Source organism: Phocoena sinus, chromosome 15, assembly GCF_008692025.1.
Source record: "Phocoena sinus isolate mPhoSin1 chromosome 15, mPhoSin1.pri, whole genome shotgun sequence".
Lineage (NCBI taxonomy): Eukaryota > Metazoa > Chordata > Mammalia > Artiodactyla > Phocoenidae > Phocoena > Phocoena sinus.
In genome coordinates, this window is record NC_045777.1 from 14,729,793 (window position 1) to 14,751,797 (window position 22,005).

Here is a 22,005-nt window from a genome sequence, read left to right on the forward strand (position 1 = left end):
AACACAAGTCTGGAGGGACCTGTAGCTCTCGGTTGGGGTGTGGGGAGGACTTACAGGGGGACTGATTTTCCTGTGTGTTGCTTGGATTGGGGGCACAGGGAGTGCAACGCACAGGTGTGACTTTTGTGATTAGCCCAAACAATAGTACTTGTTCAAAAGAGAACCAGGGTGAGACGCGAGGGCTGGGAGGAGGGAAAGGAGGTGGTCGGTGGGGGAGGCGCAGAGACTGCAGAGGGTGGGAGGGGGTCTTGGAACGAGGAGGTGGCAGGGAACTAGCTCGGCGCCAAGGCCCAGCGGGACGTGCCAGTCAGCGGGACAGAGGCAGAGAGCCCCCAGGGACTGGGAGGGGGGACTGGAGTAGAGAAGCAGGGCACCCCGCCCACCCCGCCCCGTCTGTCCGGGCGAAAGCTGCTCACTGATTTTACTGAGCAACACGAAGCCGCAGCAGCAACGTTGTGCGTCCCAGAGGACATGCCCCCGCCATGAGCGTCTCCATCCCCCAGACTCCAGGACCACAGCATGTGTGTTTTTTCCTTTTTTTTCAAATTAAAACTGTATCTCCCCACCCCTGCCGGTGGGTTTGTAATTTTCTGTGCCAGAATCACGGGGGGAGAGAAATCCTTCAGGCAGAGTCTTTAATAACTTCTGCTGCCCAAGGAATCGACCACAGGGCCCTAAAGGCTTAAGAGGAGAGTATGTGAGTGCATGCCTGGGGGGCTGAGATGGGGGGGTGGGGTCATAGGATTAAGAGGACATCTACACCCAGCTCAGCCCCGGCCCCTCGGTCCTAGAGTTTCAATGCTTTAGACCCAGTTAACCGGGGACTTCCCTGATGATCCAGTGGTTAAGATTCCGTGCTTCCACTGCAGGGCGTGTGGGTTCAATCCCTGGTTGGGGAACTAAGATCCCACATGCCCCGCAAAAAAAAAAAAAGAATGCTGAATAGAACCAGTTAACCAGGGTCACAGGGTGGAGCCTAAGGACCTCTATGCAGCCTCCCAGATGGGGTGCAGAGAAAAGAGACAATCTGCCTAGGACATGTTGCCTAACTTGGCTCTGGACCCTCCCACGGCCTCAGTTTCCCCATATAGAAAACAAAAGTGTCGGACACAATGAAATTCCCAGTCTCTTTTAATTCCAACCCTCTGTGACATGCTTTCTTGGGTTCTCACAGAGTTGTTGTTTTTTCTTTTTTCTTTTTCTTTTATTTTTGGGATTGGTAGCATTTAAACATTGGGAGATTTCACATAGAAATCTGGATCCCCAGCAATACATAACTCTCATCCCTGGAGGGCAACCATTAGAAGCAATCCGTAGATGCTGCCCCACCAAAACGGGCAGAGCCTCGCCGCTTTGCCAGAGTCTGTGCCATCCTGACTCCTCCTGACCCGGCCTCCCTCACTTTCCAGCTCCTGTGTGCTCCACTGAGTTACAACTGCTGTCCTAGAGGTGAGCTGCTCCTGCCGTGGGCTTTCGCTCCGCCTGGGCAGTCACACTGTCTTTTAACGGCCTGATAACATGCGCCTGTTTTTTTTTTACTCGCTGAGTGGGTAAGAAGCAAAGGTTTTTGGATCAACCTAGTTAGGTCCAAATCCCAGCTCTGATTCTTCCGACCTTAGCAAGTCATTTAGCTTCTGAGCCCCATCTGTAAAATGGGCGTTAGAAGAGACTGTGCCTTATGCAGGGTTGTCCTACGGACTTAGTGCATGTGAAGTTCTTAGGACTGTGCCTAGCGCATAGTGAGCCCTCTGTCCATGTGCATTCTTAGTGCTGTCATGCACAACCCCGGCTCGGCGAGAGGCCACAGTAGGAATGCAGCTGATGCTTGTTAAGAAGAAGGAAGCAGTGGAGAGGGAGACCTGGGGAACGGATGAAGTTAGTAGAGGTCGCAGGAGGCTCAGGCGGATGGACGGTGGAGGGAGGAAATGAGAGCTGGCAAAAGCCAGGCGCCATAGTCTTCGGGCATTACTTTGGCGCCACCTTCTGGCTATTGTGAGCCTCACACCCACCCATTCATCCACAGGCCGGAGCAGACACTACAGTGGGCTGATCGCCTTATTTTTAGAATTGGCAGAACTTGTAGAATCCCAACCCTTCATCACATCTGGGGGAAAAAAAGCTCAGAACCAGAGAGCAGCTTTCCCAAGGTCACACAGAAGGTTCCTGGCTGAGCTCCATTTAGAACCCAGAACTTGCTACAGGTGCCAGGAATAACAACCCCTTCTCTTTGCTGGGGATGCCAAGATATACAAAATTATACCTTCTCATGCTTGACCTCTGCTGACTCTTAGGGGGGGACTTCTCCAAAAGCAGACTCTGCGACAAGGAAAGAATGCAGGTAGTTTACTGGGGAGTTGAACCCAGGAAGCACCAGTGGGGTGGTGGAGAATGACACAGGGAAGGGAAGACAGCCATGGAGGGCATCTGTGGCTCGAGCCCTCTAGGGAACCTAGGAGACAGTATAGAGCACACCTCAGATTTGTCCCTCCCAAGGGCAAGGAAGCCGGGTCATGTATCCTCCAACTTTCACTCCTATTTGGTTGAGAGTTTTGGGGGCATTAGCTCTCCCAGGTATATCTTACCTGCCCTACACCTGCACCAAGCATTTTTTTCAAACCAAGGAGGGACTTCCCTCGTGGCACAGTGGTTAGGACTCCGCGCTCCCAATGCAGGGGGGCCGGGTTCGATCCCTGGTCCGGGAACTTGATCCCACGTGCATGCCGCAACTGGGAGTTCGCACGCCACGACTAAGGAGCCAGCAAGCCGCGACTAAGGAGCCCGCCTGCCGCAAGTAAGGCCCAACGCAACCAAATAAATAACATAAAACCAAGGAAAGCCCCGAGGTAAGCAATCCCAAGTGCTTGCAATCGGAAAGCGACTGCTTATCAAGAAATATGAATGCCAAGGGTGGTCGTTCTCAAAGTGTGGTCCCTGGACCAGCATCATCACCTGGGAAACTTGTAGAAATGCACAGTCTTGGACTCCATCCCAGACCTACTGAATCAGAAACCCTGGAGGTGGGGCCCAGTAATCTGTCTTTTAACAAGTCTTACAGGTGGTTCTGATACATGCTCAAGATTGAGAACGAAGGGCCTAAGAGAGAACAAAGGAAGCACCCGTGGCGTCTGCCCGTTGTATTGTCTCCATTTGCCAGATGGGCAAACTGAGACGCTAAAAGGTGAAGTGACCTATCCAAAGCCACACAGATAATAGGTGGCAGAGATGGGTCTTTTGTCTCTTTCCACCATACTGTCATGTACAGTACGTAACACTAGCATTTTAGACTCCAGGTAGGGGATAAAGGTGAGGTCCCAGAGCTCCCCTCCCCCCACTCCACACCACCACCACTTTGCCCTGCTTTCTAAAGCAGACGTCTCCCCCTGGTGCATCCAAATGGTTCTCTTCTGGGAAGCCTGCCAAGCCAGGTGCCCCTCCCTTGGCTCTCAGCTGCCCTCACCGCCTCCACTGGGGCAAGCCCTCTCCACGCTCATCCTCCAGGCGGCGGGACATGTTGGGAAATCCAAAGCAGCTTCTCACGAAGGCAGGGTTGGGGTGAGGTCCCTGGGGTAAACCAGGCTGGCCTCACCCTCACCAGGAACCTCTGTGCTGGGGCTTTGCAATCCTCTTCCTTCCCCTTATTGCCCTACAACCTTCCCCTCTCCCCTCCCCTGCCCTCCCCTCTGTTCCCTCTCCATCTGCTGCTCCTCCTGGCTAGGCTCCCCCTCAGTTGGCACAGCAGGAAAAGAGAACAGGACGGTTTATTTTTATCCTAAGATACTGCTTAGGGGGAAGGGGACACCATCTGACCGAGAAGCAGCAGCTCCTGTAGCAGTTGGGAGGTCAAAAGGAGGTAGAAGGCCCAGGAGCTCCCTGGGAAGGGGCTACAGATGCAGGCTCCAGAGAGCAGGTGGGGCTGGGAGAAGCAGCATAGGACTAGGAGTGGGGAGCTCTGAGGGGCACCACTCTGAACGGCTGTGTGACCATAGATAAATTACTTCACCTCTCTGGGCCTCCGTTTCCACCTCTGTTAAAGAGGGAGGGAGGAAAGGAGGGATGCTGGCCCTGCCTGCCCCGAAGACTACTGTTGTGAATGTGAATCAAATGGGGAAAGCCCTTTGCAAACATGACGCCAAACGTGAGTGCGTGTGGAAACCACCTTAGAAGGGCAGCAGCCTGGGGGACGTCCTTATTTATCCTCAGAAAGTGCCCTCATTCTGTGAGCCTGACAGCACGTGAAGCAGCTCATGTCACCCAGCATGTCCGCCCCCTTTTTTCTTTTTACATGTTTGATGACTTTTTAATTACATAAGCAGTCTGTGAATTCACTCTCCTTTTGGGGAAAAAAAATGAAGCATTATGGGAGAGTCAAATCTTTCTTTAACCAACCCTCCCCCGGACCCTTCTTCCCCAACCAAGACATTACAATTCTTTGAGCTGTGCATGTTCTGTGTGTCCTTCCAGAACCCCCCTGCCATACCGACATATATAACATATACTATGTTTATACACATATCTGTAGAAGATATATTGTTTTGGGTTACTTGCTTTAAAAAAAAATGTTTCCATGCCCACCATTCTACAACCTGCTTTTGTTTCTTCCCCCATGACAGTGTTTTCAAGATCCTGTTGCATAAATATATTACAGTTTTATTTAGCCAGTCCCCTGTTGATGGACAGTTCGGCGGTTTCCAGTCGCTCACTGTCACAAACAGTGCTGCGACGTGTATCTATGCATATGCCTCCTGGGCTCACAGAAGTCACCGCGTTACACCTGTCGGCACCGAACCGCTGGGTTGGAAGGTTTGGTGGATACCCTTGTACGGCCTCCCCAAAGTTTTGTTACCATCTTTGAAATCAAGTTGGGAGATTGAATGGGCTCCACGGCTGGGGTGAAAGGTTCCCCGAGGTGAACTGTTTCTGGACTGCAGGGGTGCAGGCAGAGAGGGCCTGTCGCCCTCACCAGCAGCAGCCCCAGGCTCTCCAGCCACGTGCCCACAGGCCGGTGCCACCACGCTCCTGGGCACACACAGCCTCACTCTCGCTCCTGCACGGAGATGCGGCTTTCTTTGCCATCCTCCTGGGCGACCGGCTGACACCAGTGTAAGGTCTCCTGCACTGGAGGGGTGGAGTGGGGGCCGAGAAAATCCTCTGGATCAATCGTCTCCACAGGATCCTGCCTTTCAGCTTTAGGGTGCAGGGCCTGGGGAGACAAGGCTTGGGGTTACCCCTAGCATCTCAGCCCTTCCTTGGAAGCGATTCCACTCTTCACCCCTTCCCCTTTCCCAAACGGAGGGTCAGTGCTCATTCCACGGGTGCGTCCTGCCCCCTGCTGGCCACACCGAGGGTGTCAAGAAGCTTCCGCAGTAGGAGCCAGTGGGGTTAAGGAAATGTCCCTCCATCACCCACCCATGGATCCCACACCAAGGCCCCAAAGATGCGGTTCCCCCACATATCCAATGCCAGGAAAGAAGAGCAAATGTCAGACTTTGCCAGTGGTGCTAGGGCAGCTCTGTGGGAAGGTGAGCTCAGGAGATGAAAAAGGCTGGTGCTGAGGGAGAGAAGGGGAAGAGCCCGGGAGCACAGGGGAGGGGGCGAGGGAACAGACCTTGAATCAATGTTTCTGCCATATAGGCAACAATGAATCAGTCTTTCTTTCCAGTCTGACAAAACTCAGCCGGTTCCCCAGGGTGACCTACCTTAGTCTCCTGCTTCTTGGCCATCTTTCCTAGAGAGAGAGAAAAACATATAGGATGGGGAGTCACTGAGGCCAGATCAGGAAACAGGTGACCCGTCAATTGTACCTTCTGCTGCCTCTTCCCCCATCACCTCCCCACCTGGGGACTCACTGATACAGGCAGATACCAACAGGACAGTGAACAGGATCACCATCGTGATGGGGATCACCACCAGGGCTCGCATCCGATTCTGGAAACCTGGAGAGATCAAGACTTCAGCGATGGCTCCCCACCGCCCTTCCCAAAGCTGCTGCACTTTGCTGGACTTCAATGTCTAAACCCATCCATATCAGAAGTTTCAAACAGGTGGCTCCTGGTAAAATGTGGCCAGCAGATGTCTTTAGTGTGACTGGCACTTTTTTTTTCTTTTTTTAAATATTTGCCGACATTTTAAAATGGGAGATTGTATATTTAAAATCTGGATATCTGATTTCTCTTGCAAATTGGGAAGATCCAGCCCTAGTGGGCCAGCAGCCCACATGGCACCCATTGGCCAGAACTGAGTGGTGATAGTTGTCTCTACCGGCTCACTACACTCCCACCCCTCCCTACTCTTTGCCCAATACCAAGGCCCAGCATCATTTATGTCTGTAACATTGCCTTTGTTATAGAAGAATGGAGGAGAAGGGAAAGTATTTCTTGTGCCTAAGTCTCTATTCTAAATGGGAAAATGAAAAAAAGACCAAGAGACAGGGTAAGGACTAGGGTAAGGCAAGTGAAGCACTGCCTCAGGACAAAATTTAAGGGGACACCAAAAAAACTCAATAATTGGGACTTCCCTGGTAGTCCAGCGGTTAAGACTCTGCACTCCCAATGCAGGGGGCCTGGGTTCCATCCCTGGTCAGGGAACTAAGATCCCACATGCCACAACTAAGAGCCTGCACGCCAACCTACATGCTGCAACTGAAAGACCCCGCATGCCGTAACTAAAGGTCCCGGATGCCGCAACTAAAGATCCTGTATGCCGTAACACAGGATCCAGTGCAGCCAAATAAATAAATATTTTCTTTAAAAACTCAGTAATCAAGATAAGTCATATTTTAATGTCATGTTTTAAAAAATCATATCAGGGCTTCCCTGGTGGCGCAGTGGTTGGGAGTCCGCCTGCCGATGCAGGGGTCACGGGTTCGTGCCCCGGTCCGGGAGGATCCCACATGCCGCGGAGCGGCGGGGCCCATGAGCCATGGCCGCTGAGCCTGCGTGTCCGGAGCCTGTGCTCCGCAACGGGAGAGGCCACAGCAGTGAGAGGCCCGCGTACCTCAAAAAAAAAAAAAAAAAAAAAAAAAATCATATCAGCAAAGTCTGGCCCACAGGCCAGCTGCCTGTTTTTTTAAATAAAGTTTTATTGGAACCAGGGATGGGATTAGGGTGAGGCAAGTGAGACAAGGTTGTACAAATACAGGGTTGGATCCTGTCTTTATTTAAAAGGTTGCTATTCTGTTCGTTATGGATATTTTGCATGAATTTTGATTTTTTTTAATATTGCATCAAATGGTTATCTTGATTACGGCATTTTTCTGGCACGCCCTTAAATACTGTGCCCAAGGCAAGTGCCTCTCTCACCTCACTCTAGTCCCAGCCCTGCCAAGAGGAAAGTGGATTTTAAGGAAAAGAAAAGAGTGTATTTTTCTTACCCCTGATCTTTTCACTCATTAACATGATCCTGCCTAATCCCTGTAATTATGTGAGTCTGTGACCTGTGCTGTATGCCAACCTCCTCATTCTAAAATCAAAACTGAGGCCCTGAGGGAGTTCCCTGGTGGCCTAGAGGTTAGGATTCTGGGCTTTCACTGCTGTGGCCCGGGTTTGATCCCTGGTCGGGGAATTAAGATCCTGCAAGCTGCATGGTGCAGCCAAAAAAAAAAAAAACTACGGCCCTGAGAGGAAACAGAGTCACACCATGCTGGTCCTCAACGTGCAGGGTAGCAGAATAGCACTGAGGGAGCACCCCCAAAGTGCCAGAACCCATGCCAGGTACTTACACCACCCTATTAAGGGAGGTGGTAGTATCCCATTTCACAGATGAAGAAACTGAGGCTCGGTGGGGGGGAGTAACTTGCCCAGGCTCCACAGATAAGTGGCAGAGCTGGTTGCCACAATTCCATACTGCTCCTCCTCTTGCTTTACCTCCCCTCCCTCTTTCCCCACTGGTGCTTCCACGTGCCCCAGTCTTCCCCTCAGCTCCCCACCTTCCCAGCCTGCTGCTGGGGCCCGTTCTCCAGGACTCACCACAGACAACATCTGTCTTGTTAGTCCCTGCATGTTGTTCCACCAGGCCTTTGTTCTCGCAGCTGTGTACAGACACGTGTACACACACACACACACACACACACACACACACACACACAAAGAAAGAGGCATTAAGTTTCCCCAACCATGTGATTTCCAACCCCAGAGGGAGACAGCCAACAACCAACAAGTCCAGGTTCACTGAGCACATATTATGTGCACCCTCCCGGGCTGGTTATTATGAGGATGACACAGATGCTGTTCTTACGGAACTCGTGAGTGCAGAGGAAAGATGATGGTATATCTTGAAGGAGTAAGGAGAGTCTCTGATGAGGGCCAAGCCTTGTGATACAGGCTCACGTAAACAGGGGATTGTTCAGAGAAGAGGAGACAGAATCCACAACGGCTGGAATGGAGGGATGATGGGCGCTTCTCAAGCTCGGCACTACTGACATTTGGGGGCCACATAATCCTTCTTCTGTGGTGGGACCTGTCCTGTACATTGTAGGATGTTTAGCAGCTTCCCTGGCCTCTACCCACTAGACGCCAGTAGCCTTCTCCTCCCCAGCTGTGACAACCAAAATGTCTCCAGATACTGTCAAATGTCCCCTGAGGGAGAAAACTGCTCAGCTGAGAATCTCTGGTTTGAGGGTCATCCAGAAAGGCTTCCCTGGGGAAGTCAGAGCTGAGCGGGCCCTTGAGGGATGTAAAATTTAGAGAATCATTATATTCTCTTTAAGCAGGACAACATGATATGGGGGATTAGGTGGGTGATGAGCCAGATGGTATAAGGAAACTCTGGAAAATTGGGTCTTTAGAACCAGATCACTGATAATCAGCCATGAAGGTTTCAGCTGGATTCAGCTAGTGGGTCATGTCATCATCCAACTGGATGACTTAAGTTGTGAGAGGACTTAGTTGGCCAGAGAGCTCCCAGGAGGAGAAATGACAGAAAAACGGCCAGCCAGGAGGCCACTGACAGACTCCAAACATGAGACGATGAAGACTGGGCCAAAGTGGTCCCAGGAGGAATGGAAAGGGATGGACAGAGAAGGACATTGCAAAGGAAAAAACATCTAAAGCTGGAAAAAGAGAAAGAAGCTTCAAAGAAAGCACATACACAAGAAGAGTGCCTAAGAGTTTTCGAAGCACGTTACATGTCTTTTCCTCAAACCTTGTAAAATGAAGGTCATTCCTATTTTCTGAATGAGGGCACCGAGGCTCAGATGAGGGTCACACTTCCACCCCTTCTAAGCTGAGTGAGTTTGGAACCCAGTGCTCTGGTTCTATGACACAAAGGAGCCTCCCTTTCTCATCGAACATTTATCAGTAAAGATTTATTGAGCACCTACTATGCATCAGGCACCGTTCTAGGCATAAGGGATGCATCTGTGGAATAAAAAAAGTCAAGTCTCTATAGTTAAGGAGTTTGCCGTCTACTGGAGAAAGGCAGACAGTAAGCAAATAACAAAGTATATATGGGATGCTACTATTTGTGTGAAAAATATGTCTGCATGTGTGTGCATGTATTTGTTTGCGCATAGACTCTCTAGAAGGACACACATGGTCCAGTGGCTGCTGGATGGTTGAGGGTGAAAGGGAAGCGTATCAGTAGAGGCCCTTTTGTGCCTTCTGTCCTCACGCCTGTCTTACTCGTTTTTTCAAATTAAATGTAAAAGGTTAATCAGGCGTGTGTTTAAGGTATTCCAGGCAGAAGAGGTTGATGCAAGAGAACGAACAGTGTGTTGACAGGACTGCAAGCAGCACGATGTGGGAAGAGGTCAGGAAGTGGAGCTAGAAGGTCGAAGGCCACGCACAGGAGTCAGGGTTTTATCCTAAAGGCACAGAGAGCCATGAAGCATTTTAAACAGGGAGTGCCGTGATCCAAAATGAATGGTGGAAAGTTTCCTTCGCCAAAGGGATGGAGAACTAGCTGAAGGGGAGAGGGTAGAGGCAGGGAAGCTGGTGAGGAGGCTAAAGCATCCTCTAGACCACAGTGATGAAGCCCAAGCTAACGTGGTGACGGTGGGGATAAGTGAAAAGGAGGAGGAGTCCCAAAACATCTGGAAGGTCAGATGGACAGGACCTGGTGACTGATTTGGGGATGGGGGTAAGGGGAACTTTGGAACGGGTGCCCAGAGGCATGCTTGTGCCTTTCACAGCGTGTATGGGGAGCAGGCAGGTGCCTGTGGGTTGTCTGCACAGAGGTATACCCTCGGCAGTTAGATATGACAGTCTGGGACCCAGGAGACAAATTTCAACAGGAGACGTTGATTGGGAAACGTCCAAGGGCAATGGTAGCCGAAGCCAAGTGTGTGGATGAGATAGATGGTCCAGGGGAGGCGGGCAAGGTGATGGATGCGAGAGTAGAGCCTAGAATAAAGGCTAGAAAACCAGTTAAGGAGGAGCAGAGGAGGGGTACAAGGAATGGAAGAGAGGCGTCACGGTGCCCCCAAGAAGGGAGGGCTTCACCAAAGATCAGAGATCAGCGGTATCTATTACCACCAAGAGAGAGAAGGCAAGAAATGCTGAAAAGTGTCTGTCTAGTTGGCCACGAGGTCACTCTAGAAGTTCTACAGGTGTACAAGTGTGTGTGGACATGGGGAGCAGGGGCTGAAGGGCAGGTAGCCGGACAGAATGGAAGCAGGTCCCATGCCCCTCTCGGGGCAGGAAACACAAGGGATGAGTCCTTATACCTTGTCCAAAGGTGACACTTTTCAAAAGCAGATGACACACTGGAGAAGAAGCCGACTGAGCAGGGTTCACAGATGGTATCAGAAACCCCTGTAGCTGAGAGGGTAGAGGAGGAGTTAATCATCACGGCGGACCACCTGTCTGGCTCTCAAGGGAACTGGCAGGCAGGCAGGCCTGGAAGAGCATCCTGCCTTAAGCCCTTCTCCCCCCAGCATATACCTTGTCCTGCTGCAGGCAGGCCCCAGGAAGACTTCTCCCACTGCCCTCTCAAGGCAGATCCCCACAGCAGGAGGCAGGAGGCAAAGTTTCTATTTCCCACCTGCTCTGGTGGAGATATCAGCGTAGGTTGGTCCCTCCCCACCAGGCCTGAGTGCCCACTGCCCAGCCCCGCTCCTTTGGCCTTCACCTCCTCTCTCCTGCCTCTAGAGCTGATTCCCAGACAGACCACTTACCCATCTGCTTGACCCCGAAGCCAGGGAGACACAAGCTGTGCGGGGTGCAACTTTCGCAGGTGTGACTGGTACAGTGATGGCCTTCGTCACATATGCAAACGGTGTCTGTTATTGAGGTGCCCTCCGTCTGGATCTGGAGCCCTAGGTCTGGGCAGGGATGGGCAAGAAGGATGGGAACCCCTTACTGGCCATGCTTGGGGGGCCCCGATCCTACTTCCTGTTCTTTTTCTCTTAGACCCTCTTCCAAGTAGGAAGGGCAATCAAATTAAGTAACAACCAAGACAACCCAGACTCTAACCAATCAGAACAGACCCTCGCTATAAAAAACAAACAAACACACAGAACGGCTGTGCTGTCAGCAATGAGCTGGAATATCAGCCCAGCTCCCAAGTGCCCCTTCCCCAGCAGCCCACGCACTGGGGTTGCAGTATCTGTGCTGGTGACAGTATTTCTCTCTGTTGTGGGTGGCTAGGAATTCGCCTTTACTGCAGGAAAGGCATTCTGTTTCGGTGACCTCTGTGCAGTCGTTCACCAGTTTCTGTCCTGGAAAACATCAGGAAATGAGGTAGCTCCAGCTAACTCAGTGAGTCAGACACTGAATTGCAAGCTGATGAGGCTGGGCTTTAGGGACGGAGATTCAAAGATGACAGTCTCAGACTCTTCCAACTTTCATAGTCTGGTAAGGGACATAGAAGAGATAGGAACCCTAAGTTCTGGGTGGGCAGAGAGGGACCCCAGAACATCCTGGGGCAGGGATGGAAAATGCCAGGGGTCAAGACACGAGTTTATAATTGACACAGGGGGTCTGTATCTGCCAGCAAACCAAGAGGGGTCCCACTATGGGGCTAAAGGGTTAGCATCTCACCTGGTGGGCACAAATTACAGCACCGGCTGTTTGTTAGGTATTGGTTTTCTCTGCATGAAGTGGTATTGGTTTTCTCTGCATGAAGGTATTGGTTTTCTGGGTGGACCTAAAAACACAATTGGGCAATTTGAAGGGATCTTGAAATCTCCGATATAGCCTTGGCAGACAGGTGCAAATCAGCCAAGACAGAGGTTAGAACTGAAGTGGAAGTCCAAAGCAGAGAAACAGCGCCTGCATATTACTTGTGCTTGTTTTTAACTAAACTGCCAACTAGTATGATGACAAAGGCACCCAGAGAATCAATCTGGTATTTTACAAAGTAATTGCGCTGGAAACTCACAATAGTCACTGAACTAAACAGATCTTTCTTTTGGCTTGACTCCTGAGTCTTTCCTCTACCCAAAAACCCAAGAGCACATGAGGACTCCAGCATCTCCCCTGGAGTCCTGAAGCTGGCTGACTCCAGCTGGTCCTAGTCTGGACTGGGGCTATATTTAGCACCTGGCCTCTTCCTTCTATTCTTTTGCTCCCCACCCTCTTCCCCTCTCCAAGCCTCATCATCTGATCATCCAACCCCTCTCTCATGAAATGCAAGGATGGAGAAGCCGGAAGAATAAAATCCAACTCTTTTACTTTACACATGGTGAGACTGAGGACCAGAAAGGGTGGGTCACTTGCCCAAGGTCACACAGTGATAGAATCCAAATGAGAGCTCAGGTTTCAATATTCCCTCTCTCCAACAACTTGAGTCTCATCTGCACTATTTTCACTACATCCAGGTACCACCCAAGCTATTCATTACTTCTTGTTCATTTAAATACATTTATTTTCAATGTAAACCTCACATCATTGCCATGAGAGAAAAACCAGCATCACTTCTCATAAATAAAAGGCAACCCTAAAAATAAACTCAACAGAAACAAAACGATGTTATTAAACCCCAGCTGATTGCTTTGCTTGCTGACAGCCCTCTACCTCAGGCCTGCTCTTGATTTTTGTTTAAAAAGGAGGATTAGCAGGCATTTGAGAGGTATTAACTATATTCTAGCTCCAGCCACTTCCTTCTTGAAAAAATGAAAAGGATTTTAAACAGAACTGTAAAGTGAACCTATGTTGTTAATTCTATGTCCTCGTGCTGCCTAAATCATCCCACACTTTGGGAAGAGCCTGTGAAAAGAACACAGCTTTAAGGGTCAAATAGCTTAAGGCTCCAGTCTTGACTTTGTAACACTTAACTAGCTATTTTGCCTCTCTTAGCCTCAGTTTCTACATCTCTAAAATGGGAGTGATAATACCTGCCCCACAGATTAGGTTGTGAAGATGAGAAAGAATAGATGTACATGGCCTGGCATAGTATCTGGAACATAGTAGGTGCTCATTGAATGGCAGCTTTAATTATCATACATGTATGAGTATCTGCTTGGATGCCTAGCAAACTGGCTAACTGGCTGGCTTCCAGGATCCTGCCTAATTGGTGGCTCTCATTCAGCCTGGGTGGGCAAATTACTTACAAAAGTGTATCTGACCCCAAATGGGGAAGGAAATAGCAAAGGCTACTGCTCCCACCATCACATCGCAACACACTACCCCATGAATGTTCTCCCCGCAAGCCTATGGACTTTCCCACCACACTCCCGGAGCAATGAAAGTCCTTTACGCCATTTTCAAACACACAAGAAATACAGCTCCTCCTCTGTAAATCTGTCAATCCCCAGTTCCCACTTCACAGCTTCGATCCTTCTGACACAAAGGAGTTTAGGGCCAAGGCTTGGAGACTCTCACCATCTGAGAGGCAGGCTCAGGAATCAGGCAGATGGAGATTTATATGCAGGTTCCACCTAGCTATGAGGATTGCGGCAAGACATTTTCTCTCTCTGAGCCTCAGTTTGCTCACCTGTATAACGCAGCGGTTGAAAGAAATCAGACCTAGAGTGCGTGTAAAGCTTCCTGACCCACAGGAAGCTCTCAACAAATAGCCCCAGTTATTGTTGTCACAGCCTAGTCTCCACCTGGAGCTAAAATTGGGAGATTGTTCTTGAGAAACCACGACCACCCTTCACCCTACCTCCCCTGGCTTTTCCTCCACTCCTCCTCCAAGAGCCCTCTTCGTGCCTCCTTTCTCCCTAAGGGCCATTACTTAGAGTGAAAATGAAAGCTCTGGGACCAAAGCAGCTTTCCCATGAAATCTCTTCCCTTGCTGCCAACCCCCTACTTCATGGGTCACTCCTGCCCTGCCTTCATGCCAGAAACTACAGCCCTTGAAAGTTAGGGGGAGACCAGGGGGGCTGGGATGAGAGTGTCCGGTACTTGGGGGATTCCCAGCCTCCAGAATGAGGAACTACAAAAATACACTTAAACTAAAAGCGAGTCAAGTGTGGAACTCTGAAAATCCCGGAGATGTGCTTGGTTGGGCATATCTGAGCCCCTCTCGTGCCTAGAGAAACCCCTGCTGGTCTCCTAGCCCTTTCATGGTCCCATGAACTGTTCAGCTCCCCCGAGGGTCCTCTATGTCGTCTTAAATTCAGGAGGCAGAGACACAGCCTTGGGTATTCCTCCTAACTTGGATCACCCAGGATTTGCGGCCGGTGGTGGGAGTGTTCAAAGCTCCTTGCCTTCTCAAAGAAGCACCTGGGCCTCTACACTCATCCCTTGTTCCCACAAGATGCCCTGGAAGAAGGCAGCCCCAGCTGGCAAGGAGATGAACCACTCACAGAGGCTGGCGTCTATCCACAATGGGAAAAAGAAAGGAAACTAGCCAGACCCGCCCCTTCACTTGGCTGGCCTCCCTTCCCGCTTCTGAAACCCCTCACCATCTCTTTGTGGCCAGCCTCTGAGGCAGACCCAGACTCCAGTCTTTTGACCAGATCAAGCCTTCAGGTTCCCCAAATCCCAACCCCATCTGCGCTGGCTAGGCAATTTTCCTGCAGCGACCCCACTATGCGCCCTCTGTGGGCTACCTGGGACCCCAACCTGGGAGGAGAGAGAGGCAGCCCACCTCATTCAGCCCGGACCCGGGGTACCCTACCCAGCTTCCGCCCACCCTCCTGTCCCCCCAAAATCAGCTTGGAAGGTCCCCTCCCCGAAGTATTGTTTCTTTTCCCATTCCCTACTCTCTAATCTCAAATTCTCGCCTCCGGTCGGAACAGAAACTCAACTTACGGCGGTCAGAAAGCTGCCCCAGAGGAGACACTGCAGAGGCAGACGAACCATGGCGAGGTGAGAACCAGGCGGCGGGAGGAGAAAGCGCCAGGACCCGGCCTCTTCCACTTCCACTGTCCCAGCCCATGGACCCTCCCAGGAAAGGGACGGGTCTTAGGGGACAAATCGCGACCAGCCTCGCTGACGGGGGCGGAGCTCCGGGCAAGTCACCTCTCTGGGATTTCCCCCAGGACAGTCCCGGGTAGTCTAATTCCCCAAGGAGTTTAGGGACGTGCCTTGGGCGGGGAGGGGTGGGGGAATCGGGAGGCGTGGTTCCGAGGAGATCCCTTCTTGAGACTCCTCCCCGCCCCGGGACTACAAAGGCCGAACTGAATTGGCCTAGGAGGCAGCCCGCTTCCTGGGGATGGGGAGGACGCGAAGGGAGTGAAGAGAGATCCCTATGGGTGTTGGGAAGACTCCCCCCACCGCCCCGCGTTCTTCCCCGCCGCCTCCGGCAATCCCGGCAGAACCGAAAGCGTCCCACACCGCGATGGAGAGGCCTGAGGAAGTTCCCAGAAAACGGGAAGGTCACAGCTGAGTGGTGGGAGGAGGGCTGGGGAGGCCTTTCATGGAAAAGAGTTTCTCACCTTACAGTTTCGCTCTCTTTCAAAGGAAATTCCCTCGCGTGGGCGCAGCGTCCCAGCCTCCCCGTCCATCCAGCCAGCCAGCCAGCCAGCCAGCCATCCATCCATGCAGCCCCCACCAGATTGTGTTCCATCCCAGTTCCCATCCACCGCCTGAAGACAGGCACTTAGAGTAGATCAGCCTTTCGTGGGATCGTAGGACCTCCTGAGAATCTTAGGACACTGGAGACCCCCTAGTTCTGCAGAAACACACACACCCTTGTACCTATTATTTCCCCAGTTCAAACCCTCCTAGCTGTTCTTGAACCAGTGTTAACGCTGCTCTGCAGCAGGAAGCACCTGGGTTCTGGCCTAGGCTCTGCTTCTGATGGGCTGAGTTTCCTTGAGCCTTAGTTTTCTTCAATGAAACCTGAGGAGTTTGAACTAGACAGTGGTTGGGGTGATGCCCCGCCCCCCCCCCCCCCCCCGCCAAGCTCTGAATTTCTGGACTGGGCCAAAAGGCCAAACTGCACAGATCAGGGAGGATGGGAGAGGAGAGGGCTGCTAACCGCATTCTCCTGGCTTCCGCTGCAAAGGGCACATTTGCAGACCTGCAGATTCTACCTCCGGAATCCGTCGCCTCTTTTCTATCCCCCCTGCCACCACCCTAATTCGGAGGCTCAGTATCTTTCACCTGGGCAACAGCCTCACTCATTCAATAAGTATTGTTGAATCTCTGCTATGTTCCAGGCAGCTTCCCCCCGCCACCACCACCACCCCCCTTTCTCTCTCTCTCTTTCTCCCCCTCATTGTTCACTTTGTTGCAGTTCTCTTTTGTAGGATCTGGTCTGATCGGGGCACTTCACTGCTTAAAAACTCTGCGCTCCCCTAGGCCCTCAGGATGCTCCAAATTCCTTCTCCTGTCACAGCTGAGTCTCCACTCAGACCCACCCTCTCCTCCTCCACTCACCCTGCCGTGTCCTCCATGCACGCTGGCTTCAGCCATACTTGCCGTTCCCCCACTTTCCAAACACACAGTTGTTTATTCTGTGTCTTGCTGTTTTCTTCCTTCCTTCTCCTTCCTCGAATGAGTTTAAATTTCTCCTCCTCTTCAGTTAAACCTCCTCTTAACTCCCTGAGACAAAGGTAGATACTCCACCCCACCTTCGCCCCTGCCCCCACGTTCCCACATCATTAACATGCTGGATTATCACCCCCATCCGCCTGGCCCTATTTGATGGTGAGCTCATTGAGGGCAGGACTGAATCTATGCCAGGCCTGGGCACCAATACGCATTTGCTGAATGAATAAATGAGTAGGTTTTTCTTATTCTAAGCACAGCCTCCATCGGGAAGAAGATACAAAGCTGGTAGTCCCAACACAGACCTCAAGTTGATGGTCAGACACCAGTAGTCCCAGAACACTTGAAAACTAAGACCAGAGGACGTCATGAAAGCCACACAAGCATGCCTGGGATAGAGAGAACATTAAAATATCTTTTCCCTTTTTAACCCACACTGAAAAGACAAGCACAGTTTTAATTCCTAAGGGGGCTAGGGAGGGAGTTACTATAATAACTTCAGCCATTACTTATTCTTTATTTGCTTGATTCTAAAATTGGGCCCTTCACAAAACTGCCTTGGGAAGCAAGTACACAGAATTAAAACATTAATTATGTTATATAAAACATATCATAGCAGCAATTAAAGCAGCTTAAATTACTATGTGAAAGAATAAATAGTAGCCTTCGGGTGGCCCCATGGGGTGAAGACCAGATGAGATAAAGGGAAGATATTTTAGTATATGCATATCCCAAGGAGACATGGGCTGGCGGGCATGGGCCCAGAGAAGGCATCGAGTCTCCTTGCGCTGGAGAAGGAAAGAGAGATGATGACTTATGGGGAAGGTGGCAATATTTCAGAGTCCCATCAAAGGGTGGAACTATGAAGGGTTCAGTGATGGGAGTAGGGCAAAGGACGTTCCAAAGAGTGGGGACCCAGGATTTTGGAATCACAGAGGAAATGGCCTTTGCAGGGAGGTGGGGGTCCCAGGGCCAGGTGAATGGATGAGAAGCATGCCTAGAGCTCAAGTCCACAGCACTGCCAGGATCCGGCTACTAAATGGTTCTAAGATGCAAACCTAATTGTGCTGCTCCCAGGTTTGAATCAACTCCCCAGAGCCCTCACTCCTTAAGCCCACAGGGCCTCAAGGCCATGGGGTTCCTGGCCTGCCTCTCTAACTGTCCTCTCTGCCTTCAACTTACTCTCCAGACTGTGTTGTCATCTCTCCCTGGAAAGCCCTTTCCCACTGTCCTTTCATTGAATCAACTCTTTCTCATCCTTCAAGGCTCAACTCAGGTGCCCCTTCTCTGGAAAGCCCTCTCCATCAGCCAACCTGGGATGTGCACACCTACCTCCCCGGGCCCTCTCAGCACCCTGGAGCTGCTTGCCTAAGCCAGACTCCAGTCCTACCAAGCCATGTCTCAGTTATTCTGTTTACTCACAGTACCGGTGTATTGAGGCAACTCAACCTGGTGGGATATAATAATAAAGCTTTTTCCCCCCATCCCTGCTTTCAGCCCTGCTGTGTTGAATCTCCGTTTTCCATCCTTTAATGACATCTTGGGCAGATTGCATTCCTTTTGGATCACTTTCTGTTGTTAAACCTCCACCCTTGAAAGCTTTATTCTCAAACTCAATTTAAATCTCATTTTATCATCTCCCTTACTGATCCGAGGATCGACTTGTGCCGGGACCCCACCTGTTTGGATAAAAAGTGGAAGCGGGGGCGTGGCCTCGTTGGGAGACACGCCCTAGCACCCTCCCTTTATTGAAATTGGGAGGAGGGAGCAGGAACAGCCCTCTGCAACATAGCCCTCTCCCTGTTGCTTGACCCTGCTTCCCTGGCTAACCCAGGGAAGCAAGGGTCCACACATGGTTTCTCATGGGGTGCATAAGTAAGTCTCTTAGGTAAGGGCTTCTCCACTGCAAGGTTCTCTGACAAGGAGCATCCAGCTCAGACTTGAGCTCTCCTACCGTGCCCCACCACCAGGGCGCCTGCCACTGGTGGGACCCTCTTGTTCAGCAGTCAGCCTGCTTGAGTGGGGTACCGGCAAGCCTGGCTAATTACTGCAGCATCCACTTGACCCAGAGAAACTCATACATCCTGGCCAGCTACTACACTTCCTCCCCTCTCCATCTTTCTCCCTCCCTGCTCGGATAAGCATAGCAAGTCCACCACCAAGTAGACCCCGACTGGGGAACAGCATCCCAGCATCCCCTTCTTGAAGTCACCCCTCAATATCCAGGAGGGACTCCCAGTTAAAGGTGTGGAGGTGGGGATTGTCTTCTGCCATAGACACTATATTCCTCAATAAAACCAGAGAAGCCCTCCCTCCCCAGGATTATTATATGGGCAAGGAAAAGGAAAGCAAGGTTTGGGCTAGGGGATATAGGACAAGTTCTACCCCTTTAGTAAACCTCGGAGAGGAAGTATCTGACTCCCATTTGGAATGCAGGGTACATAGGGCCAGTGGCTTTTACCAGCTCCTAAGTAACAGGGAACTGTCACTCAATAATGTTTGGACTGGGCCATCCCTCATACCTAACTTGATTCCTGGAAAAGAGGATTTTTGTAGCCAGAGGCCCACAGGGAGCCCAGGCATATGCTGGATGCTGAACAACTTGAATGAATGTGGGACCGTGAAATGAGACTGAAGGGATCCATTGGAATCCACCTGCTTGTTCCCACACCATCCAGGGTAACTGCCCATCTTCCCCAGATGACTGGACTCTTTAGCTGGGATTCCCAGGCCCAACAGTGGACAAAAATCTTTCCCCTCAGCTCAGCAGAGCTGGGTTGGAATTTATCAAAGGGAACTAAGGAACTCAGGAAAGAACCCAACCAGAAATTAAGGAAACCCACAAGCTAGCAAAACAGACGGGTGAGTTGACAAAGAAGTTCTTTATCATGATCTGGTTAAAGCCACTCACTGCCTTAGCTGATCCTGATACCCAGACAAGGGGACCTCAGGTCTGATCCTCAGCCTTCTCAGACTCTCATGTCTGGAATAAGAGATGGATTCGGTTGGCGGAAGGGATCCAAGTTCTTTACCATGACCTCAAGATCCTGCGTGATCTGGCTTCCGCTGACCTCTCCCTCCACTTGCCCAGTTGCCTGCTACACTGCAGCCATCCAGGCCTCTCAACTCCCGCCTCAGAGCCTTTGTCCCTGCTGCTCCCTCTGCCTGAAATGTCTGTCCTTCCACACTACATCTGCTGGCTGTCTCACCATTCAGCCCTCTGGGTAAATGGCACTTCCTCAGAGGGGCTTTCCCTGATTACCTTATCTAAAGTGAGTTCCTCCACTACCAACTCACCTTTCCCACCGCTGTCCTCTCCTGTAGCACCCGTTTTAGTCAGGGTTGCCATTGCAAGCAAAAGAAGACAGAGTTGGCGAACTGAAATAGAAGAGAGCGTTGGAAGGATGTCAGGCAACTCGTAGAATTGATGGGAAGGCTGAAGAATCAGACTCAGGCAGGAACCACAGGAGGCAGGACACAGTCAAGACTCTGCTACAGAACAGGTCTTACAAACCAGCTCTGTGCTAGCCCAGCTCCAAGAGCCCTCAGTGATCCTGCCTCCTGGCCTTCCCACCCTTGGGTAGTACCCTCCTCATTGCGCCAGGGTTGGTCTGTGTGACCAGGAGAAACCAGAAGTGATGATATGTCACTTCCAAGGTTAGTTTCTAAAACTACTGAGGCTTCAGTTTTATGTGCTCTGTTGCATATACTCTCTCTGCCTCTCCTTCCTCTCTCCTTCTTTCTCCCTATCTCTCTGTCCCATCAGGTGCTCTGGGGGAGCCAGCTGCCATGTCATGAGAATACCCAAGTAGTCTATAGAGAAACCCACGTGGATGGCAAGGAACCGAAGCTTCTGGCCATCAGCCACATAAGAGAGTTTAGAAGTGGATCCTCCAGCCCCAGTCAAGCCTCAGATGACTTCACACCCAGCTGACACCTTGACTGCAGTCTTGTGAGAGACCCCCTAATCAGAACAACCCACCTAAGCTGCTCCTGGATTGCTGGCCCACAGAAACGGTGAGATAATAAATGTTTGTAAGTCACTAATTTTAGGGTAATTTCTAACACAGCAATGGTTAACTAATACAACCTCTAAATGACTCTGAAGTTGAGCATTCCCTCAAGGTTCAAAGTCTTGGGAAGGGACATCAGAATGGCCATCATGGCTTACGCTCCATATTCTGGTTGCCAGGAGGTAGGAAAGACTATCTGTGTCCTCTTGTTCTCCTTGGTCAGTCCTGCCCCTGCCCCATTCTCCTCAAATAAGAAGGATGTTTAGATGCTGAGCAGCCAAAACAACTTATTTGCACTGCCACAGTCCTTCAGAACATTTGCCACGAGTTGTAGTTATTTATGTGGAAAGGCATTTTCTCCTTTTCCCTTCCTCCTCCTAAGTTTGGGCATATACCAGACCCCCAAAACAAAGAATGCAGATACTTTCTTGGCCCAATAATGTGGAGGAAATATCCTCAAAAGTCAAAAGTCTGATTGCCTTCAAAAATGCCAAACCCTGAGGAAAGAGCTATTCTTCTCAGCGAATTAATAAGGGAAAGAAAATAAAGTTTGGGAATCTAGATGAAGAAATACAATTCTGCATCTTTTCATATAGCTGAAGCCCAATGAATAATCAACTCTTTCCTGCTCACGGTATATATATGAAGCAGACACTTTAAAAGACCACAAAGGGGAGTTCCCTGGCGGTCCAGTGGTTTAGACGCGGCGCTTTCACTGCCGTGGCCCAGGTTCAATCCCTGGTCGAGGAACACAAGCTCCCACAAGCAGAGCGGCCAAAAAAAAAAAAAAAAAAAAAGACCAAAATATTACCTATGGTCCCATCCTGAAATTAAATCATTATGTTTATTTGTACGTGTCACCTTGTTGTCATTGTCCATATATACCTTCAGATTTTTCTTTCCCAAGGATATCATAGGTAAATTTCCTGTTCTATATTTTCCTATAACATTATACCATACGTATTATTTTCACTTGCATAAATGCCTGTTTTTTTTCTCTGTCTTTACCATCCCCTCCCTGTAACAGCCTGTTAGGTATCTTCCTTCATATCTAAGGATATGTTTGGTTGTTTAGTTTGGGGGAGTTTTTTGTTTGTTTTTTTGGCTGCTTTGGGTCTTCGTTGCAGTGCGCAGGCTTTTCTTGTTGCGGCGCACAGGTTCTAGGCACGTGAGCT

The 22,005-nt window shown here is 50.6% G+C and overlaps 1 protein-coding gene across 4 annotated transcripts; it reads right to left on the reverse strand.

The window, feature by feature from the left end:
- Positions 1–4,512: 4,512 nt before the first annotated feature.
- CD40 (CD40 molecule) lies at positions 4,513–15,259 on the reverse strand. Of its 4 annotated transcripts, none has more exons than XM_032606841.1 (9): positions 15,135–15,259; positions 11,976–12,081; positions 11,528–11,653; positions 11,111–11,257; positions 10,661–10,754; positions 7,965–8,026; positions 5,847–5,933; positions 5,697–5,725; positions 4,513–5,200 (listed from the first exon to the last, which is right to left on the reverse strand). In XM_032606841.1, the coding sequence occupies exons 1-9, from the start codon at positions 15,183–15,185 to the stop codon at positions 5,033–5,035; spliced, it is 870 nt and encodes a 289-aa protein (XP_032462732.1). In that variant the 5' UTR covers positions 15,186–15,259; the 3' UTR covers positions 4,513–5,032. The 4 variants fall into 4 exon arrangements, with proteins under 4 accessions (XP_032462732.1, XP_032462735.1, XP_032462731.1 ...); XM_032606840.1 differs by having other exon boundaries at positions 4,883–5,200; positions 5,835–5,933; XM_032606844.1 differs by lacking the exon at positions 11,528–11,653.
- Between the last annotated feature and the right edge of the window lie 6,746 nt (positions 15,260–22,005).

Bases quoted from the DNA above. Each gene is read 5' to 3' on its own strand.
- CD40 (XM_032606840.1), bottom strand. From the start codon at position 15,185: ATGGTTCGTCTGCCTCTGCAGTGTCTCCTCTGGGGCAGCTTTCTGACC. The intron at 12,082-15,134 runs GTAAGTTGAGTT...TTGTGTTTTTAG, and splicing joins GGGGCAGCTTTCTGACCGCC to GTCCACCCAGAAAACCAATA. The intron at 11,258-11,527 runs GTGCGTGGGCTG...ATCCCTGCCCAG, and splicing joins GCACAGATACTGCAACCCCA to ACCTAGGGCTCCAGATCCAG.